The sequence below is a fragment of the Hemitrygon akajei genome, chromosome 8 (assembly GCF_048418815.1).
Source record: "Hemitrygon akajei chromosome 8, sHemAka1.3, whole genome shotgun sequence".
NCBI lineage: Eukaryota > Metazoa > Chordata > Chondrichthyes > Myliobatiformes > Dasyatidae > Hemitrygon > Hemitrygon akajei.
The window spans coordinates 141,968,486-141,993,975 of record NC_133131.1 but is presented as its reverse complement, the minus strand read 5'-3'; the positions used below and the strand labels follow the sequence as shown (position 1 = coordinate 141,993,975).

The 25,490-nt window shown below is 39.0% G+C and overlaps 1 protein-coding gene across 2 annotated transcripts in view; it reads left to right on the top strand.

Moving 5' to 3' along the window:
• arhgap12b (Rho GTPase activating protein 12b) overlaps positions 1-25,490 on the top strand; it is a 202,842-nt gene that overhangs the window by 145,230 nt on the left and 32,122 nt on the right. For both annotated transcript variants that reach the window (XM_073054787.1, XM_073054788.1), the window contains 3 exons: positions 18,160-18,264; positions 21,217-21,315; positions 21,442-21,532. In XM_073054787.1, coding sequence (XP_072910888.1) covers positions 18,160-18,264; positions 21,217-21,315; positions 21,442-21,532 — 295 coding nt within the window. The remainder of the gene's footprint in view (positions 1-18,159; positions 18,265-21,216; positions 21,316-21,441; positions 21,533-25,490) is intronic.

Genomic DNA, 25,490 nt, shown 5'->3' with positions numbered 1-25,490 from the left:
TATGACTTACATCCTTCATACAGGAGTAAAAATCTTTACGTTGCATCTCTATCTAAATTTGTAATGTGCAATTTATAGTGATTTATAATAAATATGTACAACAGGATAGTCAATATAACGCAGAAATACAGTTGCATCAGCTTGAATTAATTAGTCTGATGGCCTGGTGGAACAGTTGGTCCTGGCTTTTATGCTGCGGTACTGTTTCCTGGATTGTAGCAGCTGCATCAGTTTGTGGTTGAGGTGACTTGGGTCCCCAGTGATCCTTTGGGCCCTTTTTACACACCTGTCCTTGTAAATGTCCTGAATAGTGGGAAGTTCACATCTACAGAGACCTGCGATTGAGGGAAGTACAGTTCCCATACCAGACAGTGATGCAGCCAGTCAGAATGCTCTCAATTGTGCCCCTATAGAAATTTCTTAGGATTTGGGGGCCCATACCACAAAGTCTAGCCACAAATTCTCAATTAGATTGAGGTCTGGACTCTGACTTGGACACTCCAGAACATTAACCTTTTTGTTTTTAAGCCATTCATGTGCAGCTTTGGCTTTATGCTTGGGGTCATTGTCCTGCTGCAAAACAAATCTTATCTAATTCGCTGTTCTCTTGCAATCTTGGTTTCATCAGACCATAGAACCTTCTTCCAGCTGACTTCAGAGTCTCCTTCATGCCTTCTGGCAAACTCCAGCCGAGATTTCATGTGAGTTGTTTTCAACTGTGATCTTCTCTTTGGCACACTCCAATAATCTGCGACTGGTGAGGCACCCAGGTACAGTTGTTGTATGCACCGTCTCTCCCACCTCAGTCTATGAAGCTTGTAACTCTTGGTGGCTTTCCTCACTAGTCCCTTTCTTGCACAGTGACTCAGTTTTTGAAGATGACTTGCTCCAGGCAGATTCTTTTCATTTCTTTTTAAAAAAATATTATTTATTTATTGAATTTTAGAAATTACAAGAATAAATGTAATAATGAAATGGTAAGAAAAGTGATATTAACCCTCCCCCCCCTTAACCCTCCCCCCTTAACCCTTATCTAAAGAAAAAGAAAAAAAAAGAGAAGAAAGATTGCCTGGATATCGGAGGATCCCCACATGTTCCATGGAGTTCAAAATAATTTTGATATTTATTTTCACTTTCCCCAATTACTATAATTTTATCTTCAAAGGACCTATGTATCTAATCCTATCTTTCGTAAGTATGGTGACCAAATTTTCAAAAATATCTCATATTCATTTCTTAAATTATACGTAATTTTTTCAAATGGAATACAACTATGTATTTCATTATTCCAACGATCCATAGTTAAATTTAAATCAGATTTCCAAGTAACTGCAATAACTTTTTTGGCTACTGCCAAAGCAATTTTTATAATTTTTTTCTGATACTTATTCAATTTAAATTTCGTTATTGTCCCTTCAATGTCTCCTAATAAAAATAGCAATGGAGTTGATTGATTTATGGAATAAGGTAAATATGGATGATGAGATAAAGAAATCTTTATTAGCAAAAAGGACTTTAATTCAAAATAGGCTTGTTCCTTTCACAATGGATAATAAACTTTTACATAATTGGTTTCAAAAGGGGATTAAATATATAGGTGACTGTTTTGAAGGAGGTATATTGATGTCGTTTGATCAATTAAAAAATAAATATAAAATATCAAATACACTCTTTTCTGTTATTTTCAATTAAAAGCTTATTTACAAGAAAAGCTGGGACAAACAATGTTGATACCAAAACCTAGTGAAATAGAAATATTAATTCAGAAAGGAAAAATTAAAAAATTTACATCTTGTATGTATAATTTGATTCAAAAGCAGACAATTAAATTAGGAATTCATAAATCAAGACAAAAATGGGAATCTGATCTGAATGTTAAAATTGATGGAAAAAATTGGTCAAGATTATGTTCTGATAGTATGAGAAATACAATAAATGTTCGACTTAGATTAATACAATATAATTTTTTACATCAATTATATATAACACCACAGAAAATAAATAGATTAAATTCAAATATGTCTGACCAATGTTTTCGATGTAAACAAGAAATTGGTACTTTTTTACATTCTACTTGGTCTTGTTCTAAAATTCATTTTGGATTAATTTAAGATTTTTATTGGAACAAATTATTGGAGTACAAATTCCACATACTTTTCATTTCTTGACAATTGACTTAACTATTCTGCAGGATAATCAGTGACTTGGAAATTTTCTTGTATCTATCTCCTCATTCATTCTTTTCAATAATCTTTTTGCGGAGTTGCCTGGAGTGTTAGTGTTCTTTTGTCTTCCTGGTGTAGTTTTCACCAGGATACTGACTCACCAGCAGTTCCAGATACAGGTGTATTTTTAGTACAATCAGTTGAAACAGCTTGTCTGTACACAGGTGATCTCCATTTAACTAATTATGTGACTTCTAAAACCAGTTGGCTGCACCAGTGATGATTTGGTGTGTTGTATTAAAGGGGGTGAATACTAATGCAATCAATTATTTTGTGTTTTATTTTGTAATTAATTAGGTTACTTTGTAGAGACCTGTTTTCATTTTGACACAAAGATACCTTTTTCTGTTAATCATTGTCCAAAAAAGCCAAATTAAATCCACTGTGATTCAATGTTGTAGAACAATAAGACATGAAAACTTCCAAGGCGGTGGGGTAAATAATTTTTATAGGCACTTTATGGTCACTCTTGCCATAGTGTAAGAATTGATGATTTGAAAGTTAGGCTGTCACATCTGTCACACCCTCACCTTTTAATTTGGTTATCCTTCACTCAGTTTGATTTCTTCTACACTTGTTTCTGTTTCAGTTACCGTAGATTTCGCACTACAGAGCGCACCTGATTAAAAGCCGCTGGCTCTAATTTTAGAAAGAAAATCAATTTTGTACTTGTACAAGCCGCACCGGATTTTAAGCCGCAGGTGTCCCACATTGTAATATGAGATATTTACACAGAAAGATATTACACGTGAGGATTTTTTAACTTTTAATCAAATCCGTATGGTAACATAAATACATATTGCAAATGCTTTTTCTCGAACCGTGCCTGTAACACGGCTACTTTTAAAATACATACCGGTACGTATCGGTAACACACAAATTACGTTGCGTATACTTTTTTATCGCCTTTATTGATAAAGTTATATATAGTTATTGATCGCCTTCTTCATCTTCCTCCTGCGCACTAAAACCATCAAAGTCCTCTTCTTCAGTGTCCGAATTGAACAACCTCAGGATCTCATCACTCACTTCAGTCTCTTCGTTGTCGCTCTCACTTGAGCGCACGCGATCCTCTTCATCACGCAGCAGTCCAGCCTTTCGAAACCTGTTGGTGATGGTGGATGTTGTGACATGGCTCCAAGCATTTAGGATCCACTGGCAGACTTGAGTTAAAGATGCTCTTCGCATGTGGCCTGTTTTGGTAAAGGATTTCTCGCCGCTCGTCATCCAAGTCTCCCACTCAACGCGCAGTGCCACTTTAAATGCCCGGTTCACGCTGATGTCCAGTGGCTGCAAATACTTCGTGGTGCCCCCAGGAATCACAGCTGGAATTGAGTTTGTACTCTTGATGGCAGCTTTCACTGAATCTGTTATATGAGCCCTCATGCTGTCCATAACAAGCAACGCTTTTTTTATGTGAAAAAATCCCCCCGGTCGCTTGGCGTAGCACTCTCTGAGCCAATCCTTCATTAGACTCTCCATCATCCAACCTTTCTTATTGACTTTCACCATGATTTCTTTTGGGAATTTTTCCTTTGGCATTGTCAGCCGCTTAAAAATCACCATCGGTGGAAGCTTTAGTCCGGATGCTGTGCAGCTCAGAACACAAGTAAAATGCGTTCTCTCATGGCCACTTGTTTTCAGTATGATGGACGAGTCACCTTTTTTATTAACAGTCCAAGTGAAAGGCAGGTCAAATGTCAAAGGTACTTCATCCATATTTATGATTTCATCTGGCCCGATGGAATTCTCCGCTATCTTTGTTTGAGTGAATGTGCGGAAGTTAGCAAGTTTTTCCTCATGGTCGGGAGGGAGCTGCTGACAGAGAGTCGTGCGTACCCTGATGGACAGGCCTTTTCGTCTCATAAATCTAAAACACCACGATGGCCCACCTCTAAAATCTTCGATTTTCATTTTGGTGGCGATTGCTTTAGCCTTCAGTCTGATCTGCACGGTGGAAACACCGCGGCCGCCTGCTCTCTGTGTGTTAACCCAGTCTTCAAGAAAGTTTTCAAGTTCGGGCCATCTGCTATGATTACCTCTGAAAGCTTTTGTGTCTTTTTGCATTGATTCAGTTCTTCACGCTGGCGTCTCCACCTTCTCACCATCGATTCATTTATGCCAAGATTACGTGCAGCAGCTCGATTTCCTTCTTCAACCGCCAGATTGATTGCCTTTAACTTAAAAGCTGCATCATATGCTTTTCTTCGAGTGTTTTCCATGTTGATGAGGGTGAGTACAAATGACTGATTTACAATAATTTGTGAAAGTGCGCTTGATTTATCGTACAATTTCATTGGACCTCTGTGAACTACTCATCAATTTTATTGGTCTACTGTTAAGAGGCAAAATGTTTTTGGCGGCATGAAAAAAAACCATGCATTAGCCGCACCGTAGTAAAAGCCGCAGTGTTCAATGCTGTTCAAAGCATGGGAAAAAAGTAGCAGCTTATAATCCGACATCTACGGTAATTAGTTTAGTCATTCAATTTATTATGTCATTGATCATTAGCATCCTGTCAGTTATCTTTATTTTAAGCATGCACTGGGCAATAAACCTACAAAGTATCATGTTTTTATTTGAAAAGTGGTCTTTTACTTACTATGTTACTTTCTTTAACAAAATACAAAAAAAAATCTTCTAACATTTAATATTTTGGAAAATGAATGTTTGGAAATATAAAATTTGTTCTTTTCTACTGATCACTAATGCAGAAGACAACAAATAAGCAAAAGTTAAATTTATATTTAAAAAAAAAATAAGGTGTCCAAGACTTTTGCGTAGTACTATAGCAATTTTCAGATTTTTCTGCTTAAGTACCTTTTCCTTAGTAATTGCAACTACACTCACTTCTTCCCCCTAACACACTTGAACATTTGGCATACTGCTAGTTTCTTTCACAGTGAAGACTGACACAAAGTACTTAAGTTTGTTTGCCATTTCTTTGTCCCTTGTTACTTCCTCTGCAGCAATCCAATAGCCATTCTTACCTCTCTTTAACCTTTATATATCTGAAAAAATTGGTATCATCTTTGATATTATTGGCCAGTTTACCTTAATATTTCATCTTTTCTCCCCTTCTGTTTGTTTTTAAAAGCTCCCCAATCCTCTAACTTAATGACTTATTTTTTCTATATTACAGTGCTGCTATAGTTTGTAAACCCTTTAGAATTTTCTCTATTTCTGCATAAATATGACCTAAAATGTGATCAGATTTTCACATAAGTCCTAAAACTAGATAAAGAGAGCCCAATTAAATAAATAACACAAAAACATTGTATTATTCATTTATTTATTAAATGATCTAATATTACATGTATTTGTTGGAAAAAGTATGTGAACCACTAGGATTATCCGTTCATTGAAAGGGAAAATTAGAGTCAGGTGTTTCAGTCAATGGGATGACAATCAGCTGTAAGTGTGGAAAGCCCTGCCCTATTTAAAGAACATAAAGCTAGATTTTCACTATCAACATCTGATCTTCACCACACAAGTTTTTGGAAGTGTACCATGCCTTGATCAAAGGAGATTTCTGAAGACCTCAGAAAAAAATTTGTTGATGCTCACCAGGCTGGATAAGGGATACAAAACCATTTCTAAAAAGTTTGGGCTCCACCAGTCCACAGTCAGATAGATGGTGTACAAATGGAGGAAATTCAACACTGTCGTTACTCTCCCCAGGAGTGGTCGACCAACAAAAAAAAATCACTCCAAGAGCAAGGCATGTAATATTCCAGGAGGTCACAAAGAACCCCAGGGTGGCAGCTAAGGAGCTACAGGCCTCTTGCATTGGCTAGTGTCAGTGTTCGTGAGTCTACCATCAGGCAAACACTGAACAACAATGTTGTGCATGGCAGGATTGCAAGGAGAAAGCCTCAACTCTCCAAGAAGTAACAACACACACAAAATGCTGGTAGAACACTGCAGGCTAGGCAGCATCGATAGGGAGAAGCACTGTCGACGTCCCGGCCCAAAACGTTGACAACGCTTCTCCCTATCGATGCTGCCTAGCCTGCTGTGTTCTACCAGCATTTTGTGTGTGTTGTGGTTTGAATTTCCAGCATCTGCAGATTTCCTCGTGTTTGCTGTCCAAGAAGTACATGCTTCATGTCTAAAGTTTACTGACCACATGAATAAACCCAGAAAGCTATTGGAAGAACAGTCTGTGGACGGATGAGTCCAAAATAGAACTTTCTGGCTTAAATGAGAAGCATTATGTTTGGCAAAAAGCAAACATTGCATTCCAGAATAAGAACCTCATCCCATCTGTGAAACATGGTGGTTGCAATGTCATGGTTTGGGCTCGAGACCAAGATGGCTTGCCATAATTGATGAACTATGAGCTCTGACTTGTACCCAGTAAATTCTACAGGAGAATATCAGGATGTCCATCTGTGAACTGAAGCTCAAGAGGAAGTGTGTCATGCAGCAAGACAATGACCCTAAACACACAAGTCAGTCTACCAAAGAATGGTTAAAACAGAAGAAATTTCATGTTTTGGAGTGGCCGAGTCAAAGTCCTGACCTTAATCATATAGAAATGTTGTGGAAGGACCTGAAGCAAGCAGTTCATTCATGGAAGCCCATCAACATCCCAGAGTTGAAGCAGTTTTATCAGGAGGAATAGCCTAAAATTCTCCAAGCCCATGTGCAGGACTGATCAGCAGTTATCAGAAATGTTTGGTTGAAGTTATTGCTGTACAAGAGGGTCACACCAGTTACTGAATGCAAAAGTTCACATACTTTTTCCAACAAATATATGTAATATTGGATTATTTTTCTCGATAAGTGAAAGAGTATAATGGTTTTTGTGTTATTTATTTAATTAATTGGGTTCTCCTTAATCTAGTTTTAGGACTTGAGTGAAGATTCTAGAGAAAATTATAAAGGGTTCACAAACTTCCTCACACTACTGTATGTGCCCTCTCTTTTGCTTTGATCCTGTCTGATTTCCCTTGTCAGTCACAATTGCCTTATCCTCCCTTTAGAATACTTCATCTTTAGGATGTATCTATCCTGTGGCTTCTGAATTGCCCCTAGAAGCTCTAGCCATTGCTGTTCAGCCATGAGTTCTGCTTGTATCCCTTTCCAATCAATTTTGACCAGCCTCTCTTTCATGCCTACAAAATCCCCTTTACTTTGTAGTACTGATACCTCTAACTTTTATCTCCTCCCTCTCAAATTGCTGGGTGAATTCTATCATTATTACTACCTCCTGAGGGTTCCTTTACCTTAAGCTTCCTAATCAAGTCTGGTTCTTTACACAGAACTCAATCCAGAATTGCCTTTCCCCTAGTGGGCTCAACCACAAGTTGCACTAAAAAGCCATGTGATAGACATTCTATAACTTCCCTCTCTTGGGATCCAGCATCAACCTGATTTTTCGGATCTATCTGCTTATTGAGATCCCCCATGACTATCGTAACATTGCCCTTCTTACATGCCTTTTTTATTTCTCACTACTGTTCAGGGGCCTATTTATCCCTCCCATCGGGGTCTTTTTACCCTAGCAATTCCTTGATTCTTTCTTCAAGTGTTCTAAATCTTCTGATCCTATATCACCCCTTTGTAAGTATTTGATTTCATTTTTACCAACAGAGCCACGCCACCCCCTCTGCTTGCCTGTTGGTCTTTTTGATAGAATGTGCATCCTTGGACGTTAAGCTCCAACTGTGATCTTCCTCCAACCACGATTCAGTGATGCCCATGTTGTCGTACTTGCCAATCTTAAGCTGCACTGCCAAATCACCTACCTTATTTTGTATATGGTATTCATTCAAACATAACACCTTCAGTCCTGTATTTATCACCATTTTTGATTTTGCCTCCATGTTGCCTTCAACTCCTCCCACTGACTACAAATATTCCCTGTCATCTACCTGTCCATCCTCACAGTTTCACTGCATTGACTTGTATATGAACTGCTCCATCCCCAGCTCCATCACTCTGATTCCCATACTTCTGCCAACTTAGTTTAAACAGATTGTATCTCTTGTTTTAAGAGAGACTAAAACATGTTTTTAATATTTTGTTAGAAAGTCAACAAACATGATGACCTGTTTTCGCACATAAGAGACATTGTATATTGCATCTAATATAATTAACTACTTGAAGTACTTGAAAAATGTAAAGAATTTTGCAAAATGTTATCAGCAGTGATTTTAATGCTTGCCTTCAGAAAATATTGTTGCTGCTGATTCATTGTGCTTTTCATTTGTGACTTCACTTTTCTTCCCTCTTTTCACCAAGTCATTCTACCACAGGACATCCGTCCCATAGCTCGTGCTTTCTCCTCTTGATGCGTGGAAAAGTGCTGTCAAGTGTCGACCTCCAGTCACCTATGTAAACTGTCCACTGTATGTTTTTTCTGCATGTATCATAGCAAAATCACAAATGTTTTGTGTGTAATTTCATACCAGCGGCATTTTGTGTTACACTAATATTGGCTGGCTCTAGCTAGAAAATGTTTCAGCTCTGTTTGCTTGCATGCTTCTGGTGTTTGATTATTTTGTGGCACCCTGCTGGACATAGGTGTGGATTTTTTTTTAGAAGATCCTTTCTGTACTTTTCAACATTATTGCTTGCTTCAAAATATTTTAATAAGTATTAGGCTTGATATTATTATAATTTATTAAGATGTGAAAGAATTCTTTTGTCTCAGCACAACAAAAGATAAAAATAGTTTCGTACTGCCACATTTACCAAGGATAGATTTGATTTGTGGCTGCCATTAATCTCAGTTTTGTGATGGGAGCATATGGTTCTTTAGATATTTTTCTGTTGAGGCTGAATTTTACCTCACTATAAAGGGTAAAGCTAAAGTTATCTATTTCTATATGCTCATGTGCAGCAGACATGAAAATTTACTGTGACCTTAAGATTTCCTTCTACAGCCATAAGTAGCAAGAACTGGAAAATGCCATTTTTGCCCTTGAGCCTGCAGTGTCATTTAATGAAAATGTGGCTAATCTGAAGTTCCTCAAACCCACTTTGCTATCTTTTCCCCATAATCTTTGATTCCCATACTAATAATCTGTCACAATTTAGCTATGCTTGATGCCTTACCCATAGCTCTCTATGCTGGTATATTCCAAAGACAGTCAGCCTTTAAGAAGTATTTTCTCATTTTAGGCTTAAATATGTGCCTCCTTATTCTGAGACTGCCCTCTGATATTGGATTCTGAAATCCTGTCAGCATTTACAGTACATTGTGTAGCCCATAAGTATCATAAATCACCTTTTATTTTTCTAAGCTCCAATAAGAGTACCAACCTGTTTAATCTTTCCAACTAGGGCAATACCTCCATTCCTGGGATCATCGCAGTGAACTATCTCTGAATTTTATGCCTGTTACCAATGTGCAATAATATGCATCCTTAAGGTCGCTGAAAATCTATTGAGAACCTCTAAATTTGGTCACATTAGTGCCAAAAATAGTTGCAGTAAGACTCTGCTACATTACTACTTCATCCCTGTGGAAATAAATGTCAGCATTCAATTCGTCTTCCTCATTATCTCCACGTGTGTATTGGCATTTCTGCGTTTTGTGTAACAGGATCTCCAAATCTCTTTCTGCTGTGACACTAATCACTGTGACATCCCGTTGGTTACAAGTTGCCCACCTTAATATGACCCCTTTAGCTTAATCTGTACCTTTGCTAATGCATTACTCCCAACACCATGGCTCTGCTCTTTTTAAGAGGAATTTCGGTAAATGCCTTCTGGTAGTTAGAGTATAGTACACATAATTATTGTACCCAATATGATTATAACTTAGTTTAAAACTCTAGGAAATTTTGTCAGATGATTTGCCATTAGATTGATTTTCCAAATGGAGTACTGTATCTTCCTTACAGTAATAGTTATTAGACAAATCAGTCTGTGGTTAAGCATATTTTAATTTGCTTCCTTTCTGATTAGGGCTGTTCCATTTGCATTTTTCCAGTCCTCTAGTACTTCTCCAGAATATAATGAGTTTTGAAGTTCATGACTAATAGATTCACTATCTTAGTGGCTACAACTTTAAGAATTCTAGAATGCAAGCTATCCAGGCCAAGGAACTTATCAGTTTTAACCAAAAGGTGTTCCTCCAGTGATACTAACGTTATTAAATTCCTTTCTAGCTTTAATAGGATGTCTTTATCCTAAATTCTAATACAAAATACCTGCTTAACTCCTCTGTCATTTTCTTGTTCCCCATAAGTATTCCCCAGCCTTATTCTAAATGTTCCATGTTCATTGGACATGTCTTTTTATAGTCATAAGAAATACAAAAGTAGCCAGTAAGAGTTTTTTTTTGCTACTTTGCCTTTGCAGTTGATTTAATATTTAAAATCTTTTTCTTTGACCTCTGTGGAAATCTGAATTTATACCAATCTTTTGCAGTTTATTAAATTTTCTCTTTCAATTTAAGAAGTTCCTTTATTTCCATAAGACATAGAAGCAGAATTGAGCCACTCAGCCCATCAGTTCTGGTCCGCTATTCCATCATGGCTGACTTATTATCCCTCTCAACCCCATTCTCCTACCATCTCCCCATAACCTTTCGACCCCTGACTAACAAAGAATCTATTAACCTCAGCTTTAAATACCCCAGCTGTCAGTGGCAATGAGTTCCACAGATTCACCACCCTTTGGCTAAAGAAATGTCTCTTCATCTCTATTCTAAATGGGCATCTCTCTATTTTGAGGCTGGGCCCTCTGGTCCTAGAATCACCCACTATAGGAAACATGCTCTCCACATCATGCTTTCAATATTCAGTAGGTTTCAATGAGATTCTCCTTAACTTTTCTAAACTCCAGCAAATACAGGCATAGAGCCATCAAAGGCTTCTCACACATTAACCCCTTTATTCCCAGAATCATTCTGGTAAACATTCTCTGGATCCTCTCCAATGTCAGCACATTCTTTTTAGATAAGGGGCCCATAACTGCTCACAGTACTCCAAGTCCAGTCTAATCAATGCCTCATAAAGCCTCAGCATCACATCCTTGCTTTTATATTCTCATCCTTTCGAAATGAATGCTAACATTACATTTATCTTCCTTGCTACCAACTCAACCTGCAAGTTAACCTTTAGAGAATACTGCACAAGGACTCCCAAGTCCCTTTGCACCTCTGATTTTTGAATTTTCTCCTGTTTAGTAAATAGTCTATGCTTTTATCCCTTCTACCAAAGTGAATGAACATACGCTTACCTACATTATATTCCAGCTGCCACTTCTTTCCCCATTCTCCCAATCTGTCTTAAGTCATTCTGCTGTCTCCCTCAACATTACCCGCCCCTTCACCTATCTTTGTATTGTCTGCAAACTTGGCCACCTAGCCATCAATTCCATCATCCAAGTCATTGGCATGTAACATGAAATGAAGCAGCCCCAATATCAACGCCTGTGGAATATTACTAGTCTTTGCCTCTTGCCAAGTTTGTATCCATGCTAGTATCTTTCCTGCCTTTTCAAAATCCAAGTAAACAATATCTACTGATTCTCCTTTGTTTATCCAGCCTGTTATTTCCTCAAATAATTCCACAGGTTTGTCAGGCAAGATTTCCCTTTAAGGAAGCAATGCTGACTTTGGTCTACTGTATCATAGTCTCCAAGTACCACGAAACCTTATCCTTAATAATAGACTCCCAATATCTTCCCAACCATGTTTCCTTGGTTAGTTTTTCTTGATTCACCCCTTTCTTAAAATCTACTCCTTACTGAGATTTTCTTGAATGAAATACCTTCCTGTGTTTTTGCTGTGTTTGCAAACTGTTATCTGCGAATTTGTCTGCTCAGTCCACTATAACCAATTCTACCCTTGTTTCTCTTCCCACAGATCCAGCCTGAAGTGCTGAGTATTTCCAGCATTTTCTGTTTTATTTCTACCAACATTCCATAGTAATTCCCTTGATTTAAAGTTAAGCATTGTTATTTCCATCCTAGGTTTCTTGCTTTTAAACTGAATTTTTAAAAAAAAATCTGTGATGCTGTGATCACTACCTTTCAAGAGGATCTTTTACTCTTAAGGCTGTTTATTTAAACCTGCCACATTATTCATGATAAGATCCTAGTTCTTGGTTGGCTCGATAAAACATTGTTCGAGGAAACTGTCCTGAAACCATTTTTACTAACCTTTTCCAATTTGATTTAACCAAATCTATCTGAAGAATAAATCTTCCATTGTGCTGCTGTTTTTGCATACTGTTTTTATTTGTTTGTATCCTATCCTAAAGTGTTGAATTGTTTGAAGTCCTGTACACTACTCCTACCAGTGACTTCTTTAGCTTCTGTTTTTCCCCTTTTACCACATCAAAGCATTTCACAAGATTTGATTGTACATATTTCATCTCTTCTAAACAACATTACCTTGCACTTTTTCCTTCTAAATTGTCCTTCCTTAAAAGTGAAATTTTGTTGATTTTCTTATAACCATACCTCTATAATGGCTGTCATATCATATTCATTTTCTCTTGTGCTGTGTGCTTCTCCAGTAGGATGTGGGAGATTCTGGAGGCTGCCAGTGACCTGTTTATTTCACCATAGAAAGTGCTTTAGCTGCTGACTGACATGTGAAGCAATTGGAGTTGGAGTTCAGTGTGCTCATGATTATCCAGGATGCAGAGAGCATTATAGAAAAATTTTTGTATGGTGGTCACACCTAAGGTACAGGTGCAGATAGTTGGGTGACCACAAGAGAAGCAGAAGAGCCAGACAGTGCAGGGCCTTCCTGTGGCTATTCCTTTGGGCAACATTTGGATACTGTTAAAGGGGATGACTTATCAAGATAGAACAACTGCAGCTAGGTCAGTGGCAATATGGCCAGCTCTGAGACTTAGCAGGGAAAGGTAAATAAGAGAGATAGGAGGCTCATTAGTTAGGGGGATCAAAAAGGTGATTCTTTGGATGCAAAAGAGATGCCAGATCGTGTGTTGTCTCCTGGGTTGATGATGTCTCAGTGACTGCAGAATATATTCAAAGGGCAGGGTGAGCAGCCAAAGGTTGTGGTGCACATTGACATGGGTAGATTGAGGAAGAGATCATGTGCAGTGAGTATAAGAAGTTGGGTATGTGACTGAAAAGCAGGACCTTGAATGTACTAAACTTAGGATTATTCCCAGTACCACATGCTACTCAAGGTAGAAATAGAAATATAAAACAGATCAATGCTTGGATGAGGAACTGGTGCAGGGGGACAGAGCTTCAGGTTCTTACATCATTGGAACCTCTCATGGGGCAGGATCAGGAGGAACAGATTCCACCTTAACTGAAGAGGAACAATATCCTGGCCAGAATATTCATTTGTGTGACTCAGGATGGTTAGGTGACCAGAGCATCAGGTTAGAAAGTGATGCGATAGAGAGGAAGGTGGATATCATGACCAGGAAGAGCAGGCAGAAGCAAGGTAATGGCACAATGAGATGTACAAGTTGAAGTGTGGGTATTTTAAAGATAGGAGTATCGAAGGTGAGGGTTATGAGCATAGAGCAACCTCAGTACATTGAACTTTGATATAATGGCCATAACAGAGGTTGAATGCAAATTCTTGCCTCCATGTGGTGACTGGCCTTTTGTGGTGGACAGAGCAAAAGCACTCAATGAAATGCCCCATCAATTTCAGCTGGGTCTTCTTAATTTGAGGCTGCACGTGGAACACGAGGTACAGTAGATGACCTCAAAAGACTTCCAAGCAAAGCATCACTGAAACGGCAGCATCCTGGCCTTTTAGTCATCTATTCCATGTTCTAAGCCTGAACTGGTAACTCTCCCCAAGTCTTTGCGCATTACATTGAGGACTGCATTGTTGCTGTTTCCAGCACCGACCTACTTATGCTGAGCTCGTCAATTTCATCAACTTTGTTTCTGCCCCCCCCCCCCCACCGCCACCCTCAAATTAACTTGGTCCATCACTGTCACTCCTCTCCTACTGACTCTCACAACTACTTTGCCTACACTTCCCACCCAGTCACTTGTAAAAAAATGCTATTCCCTATTCTCAGTTCCTCAGTCCCCACTGCATCTGTTCTCATAATGAGGCTTTCTATTAGGAGAACGAAATTAGTAGAGCCAGAAGGGGCTTTGAAAAGAAATTGGCAAGTAGGGTTAAAGAAAATCACAAAGCATTGTATACAAACAGCAAAAGCGACAGGATAACCAGGACTACATTCATGACAAAATCTGCAGATGCTAGAAATCCAAAGCAGCACTTTGGGAGATCAAAATTGTTTATGGCAAGACCCTTAAGTGTTGATAAGTAAATGGGTCTTGTGGTCCAAATCCATAGCTCACTGAAAGTGGCTAGGGTGGTAAGGAAGGCAGATGGCGTACTTGCTTGTGTTAGTCAGAAAATCAGTTAAGAGTCAGGAAGTTACAGTTGAAAGAAAAAGTTTGAGAACTCTTTGCAATTACCTGGTTTTCTGCATTAATTACTCATAAAATGTGGTCTGATCTTCATCTAAGTAACAATAATCAACAAACACAATCTACCTAAACTAATAACACACAATTTGACTTTTCATGTCAGTGCATCAGTATTTCTGAGATACCTTGCATGAACAGCCCTCTTCAGATCATGCCACAACATCTCAAATGGGTTAAGGTTTGGACTCTGACTTGGCCATCCCAAAACACTAAGTTTCTTTTTAAATCATTCTGTTGTTGATTTAGTCTTGTGTTTCAGATCATTGTCTTGTTGCATTCAACTTCAGTTAGCTTAAGGTGATGGACCACTACCCCGACATTCTTGTGTGAAATGTCGTGATGCAATTTTGAATTCATTGTTCGCTCAATGATTGCAAGCTGTCCAGGTCCTGAGGCAGCAAAGCAGCCCCAAAACAAAATGCTTCCTGCACCATGCTTCACAGTTGGGATGAGTACAGTGCCCTTTTACCTTCAAACACAGCCGTGTACATTTCTGCCAAAAAATTCAACATCTGTCTCATCTGTCCACAGAACATTGTCCCAGAAGTGTTGTAGAACATCCAGGTGATCTTTTGCAAACTTGAGATGTGCAGCAACATTTTTTTTTTGGAGAGCATTGAATTCCTCTGTGGTGTCCTTCCATGAGCACCATTCTTGTTCAGTGTTTTTCTTATGGTGGACGCATGAACAGAGACTCGAGCAAGTTCTAGACATTTCTGCACGTCTTTTGCTGTTACCCTTGGGTTCTTTTTCACCTCCTTCAGCATTGCTCTTTGTGCTCTTGGAATGATCTTTGCAGGATGCCCACTCCTAGGGAGAATACTAACAGTTCTGAATTTCCTCCATTTGTAGACATTTTCTCTTTCTTTGAACCAGTGAACACGCAAGTCTTTAGAAATACTTTTTTTCAGCCTTTTCCAGCTTGTGTATCTCTACAATTATTCTTCTAAGGTCCTCTGGAAGTTATTTTGATTGAGTCATGGTGCACATAAACAGATCTTTCTTGAGAAGAATAGGTTCTGTCAGTAACCTGACTTTGTGTGTCTTTTTTATAGGGCAGGGCACCTCTATAACCCACATCTCCAATCTCACCTCATTGATTGGAACACCTGACTGCAAATAGCATTTGTTGAAGGCATTACCCCAAAAGTTCACGTACTTTTTGAACTAAGGCGGTGATTGTTTAAATGATGTACTTAGTACTGACGAGAAGAAGTACAATTGTTTGTGTGTTATTAGTTTAGGCAGATTGTGTTTGTGACTTAGATGATCATACCATATTTTATGAGTAATTAATGCAGAAAACCAGGTAATTGTAAAGGCGTCACAAACTTTTTCTTGCCACTCTATTTGGAGATTTATAAGACCATTAGACACAGGAGCAGAGTTAGGCCACTCAGCCCATCAAGTTTGCTCCATTATTCGATCATGGCTGATTTATTTTTCCACTCAACCCCATTCTCTGACCTTCTCCCTAAAACCTTTGATATCCTTAAAAATCAAGAAACTATCAACCTCAGCTTTAAATATGCCCAATTATAAAATTCTAGACAAGCCATATCTGGAGTATGGCACTCAGTTCTGGTCACCCCCCCCCCCCCCCCCATAGGAAAGATGTTAAGTCCTTGGGGAGGGTGCAGACCAGGCTTACCAGCATGCTGCCTAGATAAGATGTTTATCAGAGGCCCTTGAATGGGCTCATGAATGTGCAAGAAATGGAAGGATATAGACATTGTGTCGGAAGAAGGGGCTTAATTAGTTAATTATTTGATTACTTTGACACAAGCTTGTGGGCTGAAGAGCCTGTTCCTGTGCTGTATTATCACAAAAGAATAAATTTCGTGTATTATGTCAGTGATATCTGATCTAATTCTGAAGTGAGCCTCTTAAACTTCTGGGGATGTAAAGGAAAAATGTTCCAGTGTACGTGTTGCACAGAAGGTTATTAATCACCCTAGCCAAGGACATCACTGCAATAGTTCTTCAGGTTTGTGTTCTAGATGCAGCCATTTTCAGCTGCTTTATCAATGACCTTCTTTTCATTACAAGGTCAGAAATGGGGAATGTTCACTGATGAATGCAAAATGTTAAGTTCCACTTGCAGTTCCTCAGCTGATGAAGCAAGATATAGGCATTCAGGTAATGGGTGATAAATGAGAAATAACATTTTTGGCACAGAACTCACAGATATTATACACACATAGGAATGAATTGAACCACTTACCTATTGTTGTTATTATCATCATCATCAAGTTCCTCACCGTTTACATGCAGTGGTTACCTACGACCAGAAATTCAACTGGGAGCAGCCACGTAATGGAGAGCATGCAGAGAAGATTCATCAAAATGCACCTGGGGTAGATATGTTTAAGTTATGAGGAGCGACTGGATAGGTTGGGTTTATTTTCCTTGAATTGCAGGAAGTTGCGCATGACCTGACAAAGGTATATGAAATTATGAGGGAAATAAATAGTGTAGACCAGGAAATTTTTCACCATAACCCAGCTATCTAAAACTGGAAGGCAGAAATTTAGAATAAGGGGTAAAAGATTTAGAAGAGATCTGAAAAATAATCTTCCCAGCTTTGCTGGAATCTGGATGCCCTGCCTGAACAAGTGATGAATAGATACTCCTACAATATTTAATATTTAATCGCATGAATTGTCAATGTATGGAGAGCTACAGGTAGTGTGCAGGTAACTAGGATTTGTATAAATAAGTATCTCATAAGCAGCTTGTATATGGTGGGCCAAAGGGTCTACTTCAGTGCTGTATGATTATCAATCTGTAATTACTCTAGCATAAAGAGCAGATGAATCTTGTGACTGAATCAATCTGAGAATCTTGTGACTGAATCACCTCATCACCTCAAAGCCTTTACCGTCTACAAAGCATAATGGAATAGCATGATGGAATATTTGGCATTTGCCTAGATGAGTGCAGTTCCAATAATACCATTGAAGCTAAACATCACTTATATAAAGCAGTCCACTTAATGAGTATGCCACACACCAACCTCAGTGTTCATTGCTTTCCAACGAGCAAGTATGTTTTGCCTTCTACAAGGTGCATTGTCCTTGCCCAAGTTACTCTGACTATACCAGCCAAGCCTGCAACCTCACAGCAAGAAGGACTAGCGCTTCAGATACATGGGAACATTGTCAACTGTGTGTTCCCCTCAGGCTGCCCATTATACCTATATGGAAATGAAGATTAGTCACTTATGGTTACTGAGTCCATGTTACAGAATTCCCAACATAGCAGCATAATGGGAATAACATCACTAAAAAAGACTGCAGTGGTTCAAAAATGTGGCTACTCACCATAACCTCAAGGCCAATTGGAACTAGACAATAATTATTTTTATATATCCTTCCCAATTTGAAAGTGACCAATGTAAAGAATACTTATGAAGAGACCAATAATTTTGGAAATAACATGGCTAAAATTGCTGAAAAAGGAGCCTATATATGATTTAATTGTTTTTTAGTTATCTCAGTAAATTTTAATTTTTGATTTTTTTCAGAAATTTGGTAACACACAATCTAAACCCGAGTTCACTGTGGATTTAAAGGGGGCTGCAATTGAATGGGCTTCAAAAGATAAATCGAGTAAGAAGAACGTTATTGAGGTAAATAATTTAGTGTTTTGTACAATGCTGGTTTTTATTTTGTCACAGCTTCACTGCAGTAGTCATATGCTTTAATTCCCCCACCTTTCATCTTTGATCTCAGTTGTAATCAGACTTTGAATATTTGAACAAGTTTTGACTCTTGGCCTATGGTTCTATGTGAAGTAATTTCCCCTTGAGCATCATTCACAGATTAAATTTTGGCAAAACTAATGTATGAAATGGGAGACAAGAATTAAACAAAGATAGTGTTCCTTTCATTTGGGATAGAATAAATCAAGCTTAATAATTGATAACATAGGCCACCTACCAAATCCATACAGGGACATTATCAAATTAGTAGATTTTAACATATTTTCTGGTGGAGTTCAAAAATAATTTTGACATATCATCTCCATACAGGAGTGTTATCTGTTTTGTAATCCTAAATTATGTGTATTATCTTTGGCATTTATCACAGCAAGGGCCACAAGATTGGTTGGTTCCTTTGAAAGAAAATTGGAAATAGTAAGGCTAAATAGTGTCAGGGTATTCCATGCTGTAGTTTTTACTGAAGCTGCAATTCCACTTTGTAGTTTCGGTAGAAAGTTTTTTTTTCATGTTTGTATCAATGAAAGCCCAAGATTAAAAGTAGCCTTCTGTTTCCATTTCCATAATCTGTATTTGTGTACAAGAACGTGAAATAGAAAACAATTTAATTTTTAAGTTAAAACTTAGATAGCAAAGTTAATTTTGCTTCTTTTGACAATTACGTGTTTGAAGAATGGGATATCTGAATCTGGAGGTTTACTGGAAAAGGAGGAATTTTCATCTGTACTAAATATAGGGGTGTAAAATCTTACTCAACGTATCCAATTATGCTTTGCTGATCAACTCATCTGTATTCCTGGGGATGTGCTCTTCACACCAACATGCCAACCAAAAGAGCAGGAGGCATCCTCCTAGCCACCAGAGGAATCTATTGTTAATTTCTTTTTAATTGAGTTTAAGTAATGCTTTCACTTCTGAAATGTATTAAGAGTAACTTTGCATATTTTTAATATGTAAGTACTATCAAACTTTGTAGATGTATTAATAGCACTGGACAACAAATTTTTTTGAAAGTGTTGCTTCCTCAGAATTTTTTTGTTTATGATAGACTGCTAGAAGCGGAACACAAATATAATTTCAGACTACTCGTATCATGTAGGAATTTGGAGAAATAAGAAATTAACTTTTATTGAATATAATATGTTTAATTGCATAGAAGAGCTGATGTTTTGCAATAGTTCAACTAAGCTAAAGATATTTTGGTGATGATTTTCATTTGTACTTAGTGTCTGGGGCTTCTTGATTAAGTGTCCCATCAATAATCATCCAATATCGATGGATTTCTGTTGCCCTGATACCATTTCTCGATGACTGTAATGTCCTGGTCATGCTTGTCACTGCCAGCACCAGGATTTGCAGGGAAAAAGTGTAAATGGGAATGCAGAAAATGACTCTTTAGTGACATGTTTCAAAGGTTCAATTTAATGTCAGGGAAATATATACACTATACATCTTGAAATGCTTTTTCTTCACGAAACATCCACGAAAACAGAGAAGTGCCCCAAAGAATGAACAACAGTTAAACGTGAGAACCCCAAATTCCCCCATCAGCTCCCCCCCCCATGTGTAAGCGGCGGCGAGCAACAATCCCCCCTCCCCTCCCGGCAAAACAAAAAGCATACCTGCTACCGAGCACAAACTTGAGCTTAAGTGATAGCAAAGGCACAAACCTTGCAGTTACCCCAAAAACTATTGCTATTCATCTGGCATTCAGCAACCCACAGGTTCTCTCATTCTCCCTAATTAGGGAGAGGGAGGTGTCCCTCATTTTCACAGCGAGCGGGAGACATAACAGCAACCCACTGGTTTACAATATTAAAAATTCCATTTTGTCACTTTTTATGAGCTCTGTGCGCAAAGATCTCGGGTCTTCGGGCCCACAACGTTAAGATTTTCCGGCCTCCCTGACAACACACGAGTCTCCTGCCATGACACCGACCCTTGATCCACCCGTCTCCAGAGCCCCGAGATCTTAGGCTTCCAAACATAGGCCACCTCTTGGGCCTACCCCTTGGCGTGCCGAACAATGGCCAGTCCTGAACCCTGAGAATGGGTCCCATTACCGCAAAGAACCAAAGTCGGCGTGTAACTCCAGGTCAGAGTCTTCAAAAGAACCCTGAAAGGGAAAAATAAAGATATTAAAGATGGAAATAGAGCTGTTTCGGAAGATGCAAGCAAAGGAGTCACAGTTTAGCACCATCTTAACTCCGTCTCCTTTTCACCTAATGGTTTAGTATGCTTGAAGCATGTTGTCAACAGCTGCATGTAGTTTAGTGTTCTGTAGTTGCCAAGAAAATTTTCAATAACATCCTTGAGTGCCTTCCATGCTATTTTCTCCAGACCCACTAGAAGTTCTTCAAATTGCCTTTCATTGATGACCAGTTTGATTTGTGGACCAATAAAAATGAATTTCTTAATCTTGGCATTAGTTACTCTGGAGAACACCTGTCTCAAAAATTGAAATCCTTCATGGAAATTTATAGCCATTCTAAAATATGTCCTGCCATGCAGCGTCTGCCCTGCCTAAGCCTGCCCAGACATGCCTTGACAAGATAGTAGACTTTTCAGCTTACATTGTGGGCTGGAATTATGAATTGATATAACAAATATAGGTGATTTTTTTAAAATGGTGCATGATAAGGAAATTAAATGGTGATTTTCATGATCAACAGCCCAACAGTCCATAACATGTATGCAAAAGTATTCAGGAAGCAAAATCTTTGTTGTCCAGTGTAGTAGTATTTGTGTACAGTAAATTGTTAAAGCTCCAAACTTAAGTAATTCTAGAAAGGTTGCTCTACTAAAATGCAAATGTTAAGATTATATGTTTCACTAATGAGGAAAAAAATTAACATTTTCCAGCTCAGAACACGCCAAGGAACAGAGTTACTGATTCAGTTGGATAATGATAATCTCATCAATGAATGGTATAAAGCTCTTGAAGAGACTATTAGTAGTCAGGTGCGTATTTAAGTTGGAGCATTTTGCTTTCGATATTTTTGTTTACTTAATTTGCTTGCTTTTCACTGGTAAACTGTTCAAGAAAATTGTATATTAATTTAGATCTCACAAGTAATTTCATTACAGACAGAATCTGATGAAGATGATATGCCAGAGTCTCCGGTCATTGAAAAGCAGGATAAAGATAAAAATAATAAAGATTTAAAGAAATCACGACGTAAGTCACAAGTACATGCATTTTGTAAGGTTAGATTAGATGTATATTTGTTTCCTTGCATGCAAAGCCTTAGATTGAATTTATGCTTCACAGTTAGTGACAGATTCATTAATGCATTGTATGAAATGTATTAGTATGAAAGTTAAGTAGTCCACCTTGATGAAGTGCTTCGAGTGGTTGGTCATGACTCCTGTCTATGGAATGATCTGGATCCATTCCAACATCCCCCCCTTTACAAAGGTTAACAGCAGATGCCATTTCATTTTCTCTTCAGTCACCTTGGGAACATCTCAACCTTGGGAAGATGCATATGCCAGGTTGCTTTTCATTGATTACAGCTCTGCATTCAGTACTATCATCCTGTTAACTCATCAGTAAGCTCCAAACCTGAGCAACTGGATATTCTATTTCCTCAGTTGCAGATTGTAGTTAGTATGGGTTGTCAACAACATCACCGTACCCCACCATCAGCTCAGGTGCACCACAAAGCTATATGCTTAACACACTGCTGTACCCACTTTATACTTATTATGTGTCTAAGTACAACTCCAATGCGATATTTAAGTTTGCTGATGACTCTATTGATGTTGGCTGAATCAAAGGTGATGACAAACTGGCATATAGTAGGGAGGACGAAAATCTGGTTGAGTGGTGCCACAACAACAATCTTTCATTCAACATTGGCAAAACCAAAGAGGTCATTATAGATTACAGGAGGCAAATACATGATCCAGTCCTCGTGAGGGGAAATAAATGGAGAGGGTCAGTAACTTTAAATTCTTTGGTGTTAGAGGATCTGTCTTATGACCAGCACTTAAGTGTCATTACAAAGAAGGCACAATAGTGCCTCCTTTTTGCTTAGAAGTTAGCATAGGTTTAGCTTGTAACCAAAAGCTTTGACAAATTTCTGTAGATGCACAATGGAAAGTATCCTAATTGCATCAAGGGCTGGTATGGAAACACCAGTGCCCAGGAATGGAAAAGCTACTGAAGTGGTGAATACAGCCCATTCCATCACAGGCAAAGCCCTGTATTCCACTGAGCACAATTTCATGAAGTGCTGTTACAGGAAAGCAGCATCCATCATCAGAGACCCCCACCATCCAGGCAATGCCCTCTTCTCACTATTACATTAAGCAGGAAGAATAGGAGCTTGAAGTCCCACATTACCAGGTTCAAGGAGCATTTATTACCCTACAACCATCAGGCTCCTGAGGAAGTGTGGATAATTTGAATAACCACCACTCTGAACTGATTCTTGGACTGACAACTCACTTTCAACCACTCTTTACAAATCATGTTCTCAGTGCTTTTTTTAAATTTACACATTGTTTTGCCAGTGTTTGTCTGTTTATAAACACAGTCCTACCCACCTGGCTTCATCTATCACCTTCTAGCTTGTATTTCTTGCACTCCCCCATTTTCTTACTCTGGCTTCTTCCCTTTTCCTTTCCAGTCCTGAAAAAGGGTCTTAGCCTGTAACCTTGACGTAGATGCTGCCTGACCTGCTGAGTTTATTCAGCATTTTACATGTTTGTTTGTTTAATTTTACATAAAATTCTATTTCATTTTTTCCTGTAAATGCCTGCAAGAAAGTAAATCTTAAGGTGGTACAGAATTGTGCAGAGGTCTTAGCCACATACAAAAAAATACTGTTAAACAAAGATGCTTTAAAAATAGTGAAATGTAAAGATTCAAATTTTGACATCAATCCAGGGCAATTCTTGCCATTGTTCAGCACCACAGTCCTTGTATTTTTGAGCAAAGGTGACCCTCTTGGATTTGTTACCACTTTAGAGGAATGGCTTTTTGATAGCGAGTGCTCTGGAATTTTTGAAATCTTTGGTTCAAGCAAGAGGCAGTTTGTCAGGAGAAGAGTTGGTGAGTGCCACATGGATGAGTGTCTGCAGCCATCAGTGAAGCACGTTGAGGCTCCCTGTGGTTTGGGGCTGCATTTCTGCAAACACAGACAGCAAACACCTCTTCTGTAATTTGTAATAAAGATGCAAAAAATCTATATAAGACCACCTCTCATCTCTTTTGGCTCCACACATAGAATTACCATTCTGATCTTCCAGACGACCAATTTTGTCCCTTACAATCCTATTGCTCTTAACATATCTATAGAATCCACCAGGATTCTCTTTTACATTGTCTGCTAGAGCATCTTCATGCCTTCTTTTAGCCCTTTTGATTTCCTTTTTAAGTGTTCTCTTGCATTTCTTATATTGCATAAGTACCTCATGGACACAGACAGCGCCTAAGGTCAGCATTAAACCCTATTGCTCTTGGAAGAGTGAATGGATAGTTCATTTTTAGGATGTCAACTGGTGACTGAATATTCACTATACCCCCTGGAGATCATACCCTGGAACCTTTTCAAAATGGTGCCCTAAGATTTCAGTCATAAGAGCAGAAAGTTGGGATCTTGGACATTACCACTTTCTTTTATTACAGCTGTAACATGTTGTAAGGTTTCACTACCAACGTAATGGCTTCCCTGTAATGTTCCGCTGCTGAGATAATGGTTTCTCTGTAGCAGCAATGTTTGAGTTATGACTAGAGATAATGGGGCATGGTAGCCAATGAGTGGGTTGTTGTTGTTGTTTCTTGTGTGTCTGGGAGCCGGGAATTTGCAGTCTTTGGCCGGGGAGAGATGAGGAGAAAAGAAGCGAATGGAGAGAGTTGGTAGACCTCGGACAGAGTGGACTTGGAGCGAGGATTCAAAGGTCAGTGACAATCGGAGGACGTCGATGGTAGACAAACGGTCTTATCAGTGAGCTCCAGCATTATGCCTTAGACTATTTCATGAGAATGGGCCCTTTTTCTTTTTCCGGTTTCTTTACGAACCATATAGTCAGAGTAAGAATTATAAAGCTCAATCGTTTAATTGCATATTGTGTACTGTTTGTTATTTCGTGGTACTGATTTGTAACGGGACAGATCGTGCAGCATCTACCCAAATGAGATTTCTTGAGTTTGGTCAGGCAGGAGGCTGCAATCTCCTATATTAAGCTGCTAGCCGAAGCGAGAGTTACAATTGTGGGGGCTACGTTCGGAATTGATTCCGTTGGATGCTGTGTGATTACCCTGAGCATTGAACCTGTGGGGTAGATAGTCGTACTCCAGATGAATTGTTAATTCGCCTGTTAAGTACTGTAAAATTGAGATTGTAGGTGGAGGTTTGATGAAATAGTGGCCGCACCTCTCGTTGTAACGCAGATCAGCGCTGTCGTAGCAGTAGCTAGGGTTGGAGATTTAAAAGACAGGGTTCTGTCGTTACTGAGGAGTGAGGGGAAGGAGTGGTCAGATTTGGAATGTCTAATTAGTCCATGTCCCCCGGTGAAGAGTGAAAATTCTGAGTTAGTATCCGCCCTTACCTCTCTGGCGAATAAATGGAAAAATCAGGTTCAAAGTCCCAGCTATGGTAGACTCTGCCTATTTTCTGGAATTACACCCACCCCTAAAGGGGAGGGGGTGTATGGGACTTGGGTGGAGCGGACCTCTCAGTTGTTAGATGAGTGGCAGTGCTCTGATGATGAAAAGCGACAGAGAAAAGCGGGCCACTGACATTGTGAGAGCCACCAGGTTAAAGTATCCCGCAGCAACAGCTGTCAATTACATGCAAGCACTGGACAATGCTTTTGGCCTGACAGGAAGCCCAATGGAACTCATGGTGGGGTTTCAGAACATGCATCAGGAGAAGGGGGAGAAGTTCTCTGCTTTTATCTTTCAGCTAGAGAGGGAGCTTGCAGCGCAGAGGGTCATTCAGGTGGCTGAGGTGGATCAGGCGCCCAGTCCCATGACTTGATTGCTTGTGGTCTCCGGCAGTCTCGTAAGATGCGCCCCCCTCCATCTTTTGTTGAGCTGATCAGAGAGGTACGGAAAGAGAAGAATGCATTGGAGGCGCGGGAGACCTCCGACAGCAGGGTACAGTCCTCAGTAGTGGTCCCCTATG